Raw genomic sequence first — 11830 nt, forward strand, 5'->3', positions numbered from 1 at the left:
TTCCCCTCCCTATATACAAGTGAGAAGTGCTTCTTAGGAGCCCATTTGTGGTATTTGTCCCATGGCAGCCTGTTGAGCTTCATGGTGCTGCTTTTGAAGGGTTCGTGAATTGTGGGACCTGGATGCCATTGGAATAGAGGGAGCTGCGGTAGAAAGACACAGCTGAACATCACCTTGTACAAGTAGAACACGGTCCTCAGTGCTTTGACTCCCAGCCAAAGAAGAATTTGGGGGGGAGGCAAGAGGGGAGCGAACAGAAATGTTCTGGGGATCATCAGGAACACTGTGGGGCACGATGCAGGGGAACAGCAGCAGGAAGGGGAATGGGCTGAAATGCAGGGGCAGATTAAGGCTCACTGGTGCCCTAAGCACTAACCCATCTTGGTGCCCCCAATCTTGGTGTAATAGCCTATGACACTGCGCCTCGCCAACAAAAAATAGAAGATAACCCAATATTTATTGCATTAGCAAAAAAGCCATAGCAACTGTACAGAATAAAATAAATTAAAACAACAACAACAACACACACTTAAAAGGTCGACAGTTATCAGCAGTAAACTAGTTAAACTCAGGGAGATTTGTTTTCTTAATCACCGCAGCTAGAAAGGAAGCCACTATAGCCGTGGTTTGATTGTCAGGGAAGTTATCAGACAATAGCACTGAAACTACCCAAGGAAGGAGGGGAAGCTTTTCTTTTCTCATAACGGGAATGATGTATCTCTCTCTTTCCTTATTCCACTTAGGACAAAAAAGCATTATATGATCCATAGTTTCTATCATCTCTTGTCCACAATCGCAAACACGTTCCGAAAACGGAAGTCCCAAGAAACAACCAGAGAGCACCTTAGAGGGGAAGGAGTTAAGTCTTGCCAAGGTGAACAACAAAAAATAGAAGAGAACCCTAGGGTGCACCATGATCAATGCGCACTAGCTTTATCAATTTTTAAAAACAAATCTTCATTTGTTTTTTTTTCCTTTTTCACTCTTTTCCCAGGTTTGTGGTGCCCCCTTTGGCCCTGGTGCCCCTAAGCACGTGCTTAGTCTGCTTCATGGTTAATCTGCCCCTGCTGAAATGTCTCCCCTTGGGAGTGCTCTCACTCTGAGGAAGAGCTTACACAAGAACAGATAATTCCCCTTTGGATTGCAGCCCTCCCATATTCCTGATTCACCCTTTCCCCCACAGTCCTCAGGAGTAGCTGTTGTGAGGTTACAAGGTGCTACAGTGTGGTGGGAAATGTGGCAAAAAATAAATAAATGCAAACTTGGTCCATTCACTGTGCATAGATCCAACAGGTCTCCTGCATCATAGAGACCAAAGAAAGCCTCGATCAGAGTGTTGGATGGCTAACTCCAAACCTTGAGATAATGCCTACTCATGATTTTCACTGACTTTTTGGGGGGGAAAGGAGCTGGGCAGATTTTATTATCCATTGACCGTTACAGGCAAGTGGCGGTAGGAACCAAATCGCTGTTGTTCATACTTCATTACTGTATTTGAAATGTGGCCCTTTATTCAGGCTTGTTGGTAGTGGTGATGAATCATTAACATAGAGATTTTGTTCATATTGTATAGTTTTGTGGAATCCCCCCCCCATTTCTTTTATTATTAGCAGAAGGCATTTGTAAATGCTTCACTTGGGAAGTGAAAACTCAGCTTGTCGCTTTTAGGGGAAAACAAGTTTTCCGGGTGTGACCTTTATCCTTACTACCAGGGTTTCATAATATTTCTTCCAAAAGTTCACTGCAGTCATGGCTCTTTGTGCCACTGTATATCACAAGCTAGTACTCGAATCGAGTACTTCATGAAAGCTGTGTTAATACAGTATACTGATGAGTAAGGGAAAAAGAAGGGCCCATCGTTATCTAAAAACTGTCTTGCAGAAACAAAAATCACATTGCAAGATGCTACACACTTGGTACTCTATAAGCAAAACTATGTCTGAATAATCTTTAAGTATATTGGATTTAGGGGAGCTGCAGTGGCTCAAGTGGTTAAGACGCTGAACTGCAGGCTGTGGAAGGTCGGTAATTCAGCAGTTTGAGACCCGAGTGTGCCGCATGACGGAGTGAGCTCCCGTTTCTGGTTCCAGCTCCTGCCAACCTAGCAGTTCGAAAGCAAGAAATTACAAGTAGATAAATAGGTACCACTTCAGTGGGAAGGTAACAGCGTTCTGTGTGCCTCGGTGTTTAGTCATGCCGGCCACATGACCACGGAAACATCTTCGGGCAGCGCTGGCTCTTCGGCTTTGAAACGGAGATGAGCACCGCAACCCTAGAGTCGCATTCGACTGGCTTTCGAGCAAGGGAACCTTCACCTTTATATTGGATTTATTCCTGACTTGGATAGCCCAGGCTAGCCTGATCTCGTCAGATCTCAGAACCTAAGCAGCGTCGGCCATGGCCAGTATTTGGATGGGAGACCTCTAAGGAATGCCAGTGTCGTGATGTGGAGGCAGGTGATCAGTCGCCATAAATCAGCTGTGACTTGACGGAACTTTCCACCATATTGAATTGAAGCAAAAAATATTTTCGTGGATATAATGAACTTACTCAGAAGACCATTGTATCAGATCTGGAGGCTGAGTCCGAATAGCGGCTTTTGTAAACTGCTTCAGTAAATCTGGAAGCTCTGCAGGGATGCATATTTGTTTGTCTGTCTGTGGCATAATTACTCTCCCTGTCAAAAAAAAAATAATAGTAATTTTGCAATCTTATCTGAAAAAAACTAGGAAAGAAATCACAATTACCTATTGAGCAAAAAGAATGAGTCTATTGGTGAAATTTCTGTAAACCAGTAAGATGGTGCCTTAAAATGCTAAAAAAACAATACTGAAATTATAGTGGAACAAAATCACATAAATTTTTACTAATGGCTATTACACTTCAGTGGCTATTTCTATACTGCTTTGTGCTTTGTCACCTCATATAATGGCTTGCATATACTTTTATCCTAATGCAAAGTTTATTTATTTATTGTCAGATTTATATCCCGCCCTCCCCGCAAAGCAGGCTCAGGGCGGCTTCCAATGACATAAATACATGATAAAAACATACTTAATACAAATTAAAACATAACCGTTAAAATTAATTTGTTACAAAGTGCTGGCTGCAGTTAAAATTCAATCAGAAGGAATGCTTTCAGAGGGGTTTCCAGCTCCCAGCATAAAGTGCTTAGATGTTATTCTGCTGGTCACTCTTATGGCAGCTGTTCAATAATGGCTTTGCGGGCCATGCACTACGGCGGCGGCCCCTAATTAGATGCCTGGCGGAAGAGCTCCGTCTTGCAGGCCCTGCGGAACTGCGAAAGGTCCCGCAGGGCCCTGATCTCCTCCGGGAGCTCGTTCCACCAGGTAGGGGCCGCCACCGAAAAGGCCCTGGCCCTAGTAGCAGCTAGCCTGGCCTCCCTCAGGCCAGGGAGGGTCAACCGATTTTGTGATCTAGACCGTAGTGCTCTCTGGGGTATATACAGGTGTGACCTTTATCCTTACTACCAGGTACACAGCTTTTATTTTTGGAATTTTTCTGTGGATCAACATAGCTAAGATCTTTCTACATAATGGTTTATCGTTAGGTTTTTCAGAATTCTACTGTTAAGGAACCCTTCCTACGTCAGTTTGTATAAATCATCTCTGCATGACTGCCATGTAATTTCTACAGATTGCACAAGTTTCTCGACGCCCTTATCTGTCAATGCAGGGTGCTTGCCGGCATGCTGTTATCAGTCACCTCCTGCATGCAGAATGTTTCCTAAAGCAGTGATTCTTATTCTTTCATATTGTATGTTCTGCCAATCACTTTGTCAGAGAACCTGGATCCCACTATGATAGACACAAAAAGCCCATTTTTTCTGAGAAGGTCATTTAGATGTTTACAGGCGTCCTGTTATTACTACGAGCATGCCAAAAGGTCACAGATAAATAGCCCATGGCAGTTAGGGTTGGCAGGAGAAGTCACATCACTCTAGCAGGTGAACATGGTGATCAAGAGAAGGCAAATTCTTAGCTACTGTTATGAAAACTTTGTTTTCCACCTAAGACTACTTCTCCATCCCACTGGTGCTATGTGTACCTCTGATTGAGGATCACTGTCCTAAAACACATTCAGTTGTTTAACTGCAGCTATGCACCCCAGAGGAGCTGTTGTGGTTCAAGTGGTTAAGACGCTGAACTGCAGGCTGTGGAAGGTTGGTAGTTCAGCAGTTTGAGACCCGAGTGTGCCGCTTGACGGAGTGAGCTCCCGTCTCTAGTTCCAGCTCCTGCCAACCTAGCAGTTCGAAAGCAAGAAATTGCAAGTAGATCAATAGGTACCACTTCGGTGGGAAGGTAACAGCGTTCTGTGCGCCTTGGTGTTTAGTCATGCCGGCCACATGACCACGGAAACGTCTTCAGACAGCGCTGGCTCTTCGGCTTTGAAACGGAAATGAGCACCGCAACCCTAGAAACGGACTCGACTGGCTTTCAAGCAAGGGAAACCTTTACCTTTATGCACCACAGAAGGAGACTGATAATATCTTCCAGCAGCTTGTCTGCCATTTTCTGGTGAAGGGGGATAATGAGCTCTGAGCAATTCCCCAGGGCCGTTAGGAATCTGATCTGAAAATCTTAGTTGTATACCATTGATTGGGGAAAGCTCACCACGAAAAGGTTTGAGACTCTGTGTACTATTGTAGTTTTTTAGTCACAGGACATAGCGTTGGTAGGTACAAATTCAGTCTACAACTGCAATTGGTGGCTATTTTCCAGTTAGTTGGTCTATTTCTGTGCTAGAAAGAACCAAAATAAAGAATTAAATGCTATTTTCAATAAATATTTTGGAAAATATTTTTATATAATCCTTGTATTTTGACAATTATAGATATTAAGGGAAGGGGGAAAACTTTCCTCTGGTCAACTCCTTGACTTTCAAAGGCTTACAGAAAAGTCCTAAACGAAGTTACACCTTCCTAAGTGATTTGAAATCAATGGTTTTAGAAGGATATGGTTATTCACGTGCCATTTGTTCATGCAAGTAGAAACTCAAAAAATAAATCTTAAAAGGTATACATTTGTAAAAAGAGTTTGTCCTGTACATGGAGGATTCAAAGTGCTTGTTTACTCATTGATTTCCTTTCATTTTTATTGCTGTTGTAAAATCAGGCCCTGAATGAATGACTCAAATTATGTTTGCAAGATTATATTCTTAATTTGGTTGAATGTAGAAGTAGAAAAGATCGACCCTCAGCTCATGATCTAAAGTATACATTATGCACAGATACATGGAAGTATAACACAACAACTTTTTTTTAACATTGAGAAGCTAAAAGAGTATATTTGTGTAAAGGTAAAGGTTTCCCTTGCTCGAAAGCCAGTCGAATCCAATTCTAGGGGGCGGTGCTCATCTCCGTTTCCAAGTCGAAGAGCCAGATGTCTCCGTGGTCATGTGGCCGGCATGACTAAACGCCAAGGCGCACAGAACACTGTTACCTTCCCACCGAAGTGGTACCTATTTATCTACTTGCAAGTTCTTGCTTTCGAACTGCTGGTTGGCAGGAGCTGGGGCCAGAGACAGGAGCTCACTCCGTCACATGGCACCAGGGTCTCGAACTGCCAAACTACAGACTTTCTGGTCTGCAACTCAGCATCTTAACCTCTGAGCCACCGTGGCCCATGTACATGTATATGCTAAATTTTTCCTTACTGGTTTGCTTTCCTGCTCCAAATCATACCCACTGCAGTTTTTCAAAGGACATATATATATTTAACATGTTTGTTAAATATAATGTTTGCATATAATGTAGCTTGCACCACATTACTAAACAGTCACAAATGCCATGGCTATCCTTCTAGAATTAATGTAAATTTGAATCCCCATGCTGGACTTACTTTCATGGTCACTTAACACTGACTTTCATGGTCACTTAACACTGACAGGAACCATAACAGGCTCTAGTCATCTTAGCACATGATGAAACGGAAGGTTTTCTGTTTCTTTCAATACATGTTTATGTGAGATTTTTACTTATATCTGGAGATTTAGCATCATGGTAATTAACATCAGATGGAGCTGCGGTGGCTCAAGTGGTTAAGACGCTGAACTGCAGGCTGTGGAAGGTCAGTAGTTCAGCAGTTCGAGACCCGAGTTGCCGCATGATGGAGTGAGCTCCCATCTCTAGTTCCAGCTCCTGCCAACCTAGCAGTTCGAAAGCAAGAAATTGCAAGTAGATAAACAGGTACCACTTCGGTGGGAAGGTAACAGCGTTCCGTGCGCCTTGGTGTTTAGTCACGCCGGCCACATGACCACGGAAACGTCTTCGGACAGCACTGGCTCTTCGGCTTTGAAACGGAGATGAGCACCGCAAGCCTAGAGTCGGACTCGACTGGCTTTCGAGCAAGGGGAACCTTTACCTTTAATTAACATCAGAATCACTTATTTATACTCGAATCCTTCTTCTAACTTTCAAACACCCCTCTTACTACCTTGTACCCATTTAAATTATATTAAATCCAGATTAATTGGTATGTGAAGGAATATTAAGTTTCCTTAAATAGGTGAATAAAACAAATGGATAGGCAATTGTGTTCATCCAGACAGCTAATACTGCCCTAAAGACTACAAGGTATGCTTCTAAGGTGAAATGACAGTGAGGGGAATTGGGTAGAAAAATCTTTCCTGGTCTTGAATGAGGTATGGCACTAGGTTTCTGTATACCTTTAGATTTACCAAAAAAAGGGGGGGGGAGGAAATTCCCCAAAATTCAGGGTAATAAATGGCATCCAGTATGAAGATGACTGCTTAGTTTCTATTATAATTACTAGCTGTGATGTGAAACACCTCAGTTTTCGTGTCACAAGGCAGATTCGGTTGTAACTCAGGGTTTTCTTAAGGATGGACAACTAGGCTCACCTGAAATGAGTCTAGGGCTTTCCAGCTGCTGGAGGAAAAGGTCACTGGCACCAGGGACTGATAACAAGGAAGAGTGCTTGTAGGTGGGTTTAGAGAAAACTAAATGTGTCCTCCTGCTTAAGTGCAATATGCAAAAGCCAGTAGTTCCTTGATTTCTGTAGGGCACACTGTCTTATAACTTTTACCTACATTCACTGTTGATTTAAAAAAAAAGCCAAAACCCTGGCATCAGCTGAACAGAAAAATGGGTACGGAGAAATGTGTGCAATAGTCATCCCACTCTGCCTGAAATATCTGGAAACAAAAAGGAACTCAAGGAAATGACAAAGTCTTAGTGAGGCTGGGGGATTTACATGAAGCGAGCTGCTTACAGAAGTAGTTTCAAGCAGGGCTCTTTTTGTGGAAAAAGCCCAGCAGGAACTCATTAGCATAATAGGCCACACCCAACCGCAGGAACTCATTAGCACATTAGGCCACACCCCTGACAGCACAGCTCATTAGCACAGTAGGCCGCACCCCCATGTTACCAGAAGTGTGGTTATCCAGCCACACCCACCTTTTGCTTGTTATTCTGTTTACCTTGTTTGTTGTCCAAACCCAGGGCTTTTTTGTAGCAGGAACTCCTTTGCATGTTAGGCCACACACCCCTAATGTAGCCAATCCTAATGAGTTCCTGCTGTTGGGTGTGGCCTATTATGCTAATGAGTTCCTGCTGGGAGCCAGCCGGAACTCCGTTCCTGTGCGTTCCTGCCCAAAAATAGCCCTGGTTTCAAGGCTCAGTTAGTGAGCACCACTGACTCAACCCCCATGAACATCCATTCTGATTACTGGTCCACCCCACTCCCACTGTTTTGCATTAGCTCAACCCACGCATTGATAATTGTTGTCATCTCACTTCTTCTCCCTTAATGGCAATCTATCCCTAACCCTTGGCAATGCTCTTGCATCCAACAGCCTCGTTTGCTGCCCAGGGATTAATCCAGTGGGTTAAGAACTCTGCCCCCATTTTTTTCCCTCAATTACCGGAGGCTGAGGAGACTCAGCCTCTTTTCGAAGATTGCCCAGCTGTTGTTTTGGGACTGTCACACCAGGCTGTATCGGGGTCTTCGCGCTGCTCACACCCAAGATGGGCCCTGGCACTAACTCAGGCCTGGGCCTTTTGTTTAACTGCAGCTCTAGGTATCCTAGTAACCAAAACTCTACCTCACAAAGGCACTGCTTCTGTCAGTTGCGCTTGCGACCAATAAGTGCGGGTATGAGATTTGAAAAGATCACAGGGTTCTCAGTAGAGAATTAGAACTTCAGCAGGGAGGGGCAAGAAGTCTGGAACATGTGTCAGGCAAGTGTCTTGTGTCATTTCAGCACTTTTCTGTCTGAGAGGGCCGCAGCTGTGTAGATCTGTCCTGGTCCCGTTCCATCCCCCCCCCCCCGCTGCCGCCATGGAAATCTGTTGCACAAAGTATGGCTATTTAGGCTGGTAACCAATGTTCCCTCTAAGCTGTTGAGTCTTGTGAGCAAAAATTCTACTTTGTGAGCTCCTGGCATTAAAGTTGCGAGCGAGCGATTTGGCTACGGTATAAATTAGTTTGCTCTGGAGCCCTCCTTCCTGAGCTAAGACAAAAATGTGTGAGCCGGAGGCTAAAAAAGTGTGAGCTAGCTCACACTAACTCAGCTTAGAGGGAACACTGCTGGTAACATCTGGCATGCTTGATCTTCTGTGGGGTAAGGAAGTTTGCCTAGCTTGGGTGTGGCAGACCGAAAACACACATGACAAAAGAGAATTTGTACAGAGAGAAGCTACCAGTGTAACTTATACAGAGGAAAAGGCAGTCAATGATCAGGGATGCTACTTTGCAGGTGATGTGTAAGCTTTAGTGGTGTGGGTCTTAATGCCAACTCAAGGGCTGCCAGGCTTTTTTGTCTTTGCTCTAGTGTACACCATACATTCAAAGGGGGAGGTGGCCGGGTCACACTAAAACACCCTTTGTGGAGTGAATGGGGGTTCTGTGGATGTGCTTTTCTTTCAGTCTTTTCACTGTGTTAAGTGCCCCGGCCCCAGTACTTCAACCTGTCATGTGCAATATTCTGCCTGAAAGAACTTGGTATTGATCCTCTATCAAGTAAAAAAAAAAAATCACCTTTGCTATCATACATTAATTCGTTTTAAATACAAATTAGAGAGCCAATGTGGTGTAGTGGCTAGAGTGTTAGATTAGGATCTGGGATACACAGGGTTGGATCTGATTCTGCAATAGAAGCTTGCTGGGTGACCTTGGGTCAGTCACACACTCAGTCTAACCTGTCTCATTGGGTTGTGAGGATAAAATGGATGAGTTCTTGCCGAGCAACTATGTAGAAGGTCTCCTGCAAGTCTTCCCTTTATATGTATGGGTCAGCTAGCTTGTGTTTCAGTGAAAGCTGAAAACTGAGGGAAAGGGCCTGAAATTTCCATGAGGCCCTCCTCTCCCTCATGCCTTGAGATCAAGAAAGCTCCTAATGCTAGATTTTGCCCTTGTCTGAAACTGTAGCTTGTAGAGGATTGAACCTTTACATTTATTTGTGCAGCTGAAATGCATAGTGGATCAAAGGTGGTAGTAATTAACACTTACCATTTCTGTATAGGTTTAAAATTTTCAGAACACTGGTCAATAATCCTAATATCAACTCTGCAAAGTATGTCAGGATTATTGTCCTCCTGTTGTGTGTGAGGAAGCTGTGGCTAGCATATGGCCACCCGAGAATGCTCTTGGCAGAAGCAAGATTTGAGCTAAGATTTCCTGGAGTCACACTCATATCTACCACACTAGATTCAGGTGGGTAGCCATGTTGGTCTGAAGTAACAGAACAAAGTTTGAATCCAGTGGCCCCTTTAAGACCAACAACATTTTATTCAAAGTAAAAGCTTTTCTGTGCAAGCACATTACTTCAGGTACTAACAACGGCCACACTAGTGAGTAGTGTCATACCAGAGAAGGCAGCGTGGGTTAAGCAGAAGATATTGAGCGTTCCATTTAGGTTATGCCTGCATACTAACCCCCACCCCCCAATCTTCTGTTACTATAGAGCAAGGGTAAGATTATTTAAAATGCTTTCCTGCTTCTCTCTTTTCAAAAAGAACAGGTGGATATCTCATGCAATAACCTTTACCTGAAGCAAAAAAGCTGCTTGTAGATGAATAGTGAATATGAAATGGATGAATCTCAGAACAAATAATAACAGGCCTAAATCTATGATCTGTTCAACAAGAGAATGTGAGCAAAGTGTCAACAAAAACAATTTTACTGTACTATACGAGAAGGCGATCTGAAGCACATATTTTCAGGTTTTTCAGGTGAAATTAACTCATGCACACTATATGTTGATATGATATCTGAATGTTATCAGTTAATTCACTCACTGGAGAGCTTTTTGATAAGCTAAGAGAAGGAGGTCATTTTTATTTTATTGCAGTAGGTTGTATCTGGGAGATTACTGCCTAGGGAAGCTGCGAAAGCTTCTTAACCACTGTGCTTGTAACACCTTTTATTAAATAGGAAAGACTATTTCAAAAAAAATAGTCATATTTCCCTCCTCCTTCATTTGCCAGATGCTTCTACTTTAAATTCTGACAGTGCATATGGTTCAAGAGCATAGGATATAAGGTCATGAAATTTAGATGGTAAGGAGGGAGACCAATTAGAATGCCATATTTTCTCTGCCAGACATTCTGTGCCTAGAGGTGAAAAATTCAGTGGGTTGGATCCTATGAAGTGCAAAACACAGCACAAATAAGTTGATCTTTTCCTCCGGCAACTCCCTGATACTTCCAGAAACCTGATATTGGAGATCATGGGGTCTGCTAGGACAAAAAAAAACAGCAGCAACAAAAACCCCACATAGCCTAAGGGGGTTGCACTGAGGAGGAGAACTGGACAAAAATCATCTCTAACTTCATCTTCTGCCAGTGGTCTTTCCATCAGCATATTTTCTTTTCCTCCCCTGCCCCCCCCCCCCCCCCCCCACCTTAGTTGTTTCTTTTCTCAGCACAGACGTCCCAGACTCCTCCTCGGCCTTTCCTCCCAGGGGAATGGCCACTGTGTGACCCAGAAGTGTGTTGGACTAGATGGGCCATTGGCCTGATCCTAACAAGGTAAAGAGAATAAGAAGCAATAGGTGGGTGTGGCTGGATGACCACACTTCTGGTAACATGGGGTGTGGCCTAATATGCAAACGAGCTGTGCTGTCAGGGTGTGGCCTAATATGCTAATGAGTTCTTGCTGTTGGGTATGGCCTATTATGCTAATGAGTTCCTGCTGGGCTTTTTCTACAAAAAAAAGCCCTGGAAAGATCCATGTCCATGAGTTTCTTCCACTCATGCTTCATAGGATCCAACCCAGTAGAAAAAAGGTGTTAATTTAAAAATTAATCTAGACTAATCTAGACTAATTTTAATCTGCTGCCAGCACTTTGTATTTATAATGTTTTATTGTATGGTGAATATTGTGTATTTTAATGTATTTATGTTTTTATGGAAGCTGCCCTGAGTGCGCTTGCGGGGAGGGCGGGGGTATAAGTCTGATAGATAAATAAATAAATAAATAAAAATCAATCCCAGTGCAGGTTAGAGTGTCAGACTATGATCTGGGAGAATCAGGTTCGAATCCTCACTGTGCCTTGGAAACTTGCTGGGTGATCTTGGGCCAGTCACACACTCTTAAATGTATCTAACTCATAGGGTTATTTTGATGATAAAATTGAGGAGAGGAGAATGATGTAAGCCACATAGGGTCCCCATTGGGTAGAAAAGTAGGATATACATGAAGTAAATAAATATTGGGAATGTATAACTGGAATTGTTTTTAGGGTTGTGTTCTGATTCAGCTTCAGCAGAAGTTTTCAAGTAAAGCCTCGTGATGAGTCATAGTTCAGGAGAAAATTGAAGGTTTGTTTTATTGTTTGATTTTGGATT

General features: G+C 43.2%; 1 protein-coding gene across 1 annotated transcript in view; it reads right to left on the minus strand.

The window, feature by feature from the left end:
• ROPN1 (rhophilin associated tail protein 1) overlaps positions 1 to 2666 on the minus strand; it is a 22720-nt gene extending 20054 nt beyond the window's left edge. The window contains exon 1 of the mRNA XM_015414074.1: positions 2551 to 2666. Coding sequence (XP_015269560.1) covers positions 2551 to 2666 — 116 coding nt within the window. The remainder of the gene's footprint in view (positions 1 to 2550) is intronic.
• Positions 2667 to 11830: the final 9164 nt, after the last annotated feature.

This window comes from Gekko japonicus, unplaced genomic scaffold (assembly GCF_001447785.1).
Source record: "Gekko japonicus isolate JY-2015 unplaced genomic scaffold, Gekko_japonicus_V1.1 scaffold3494, whole genome shotgun sequence".
NCBI lineage: Eukaryota > Metazoa > Chordata > Lepidosauria > Squamata > Gekkonidae > Gekko > Gekko japonicus.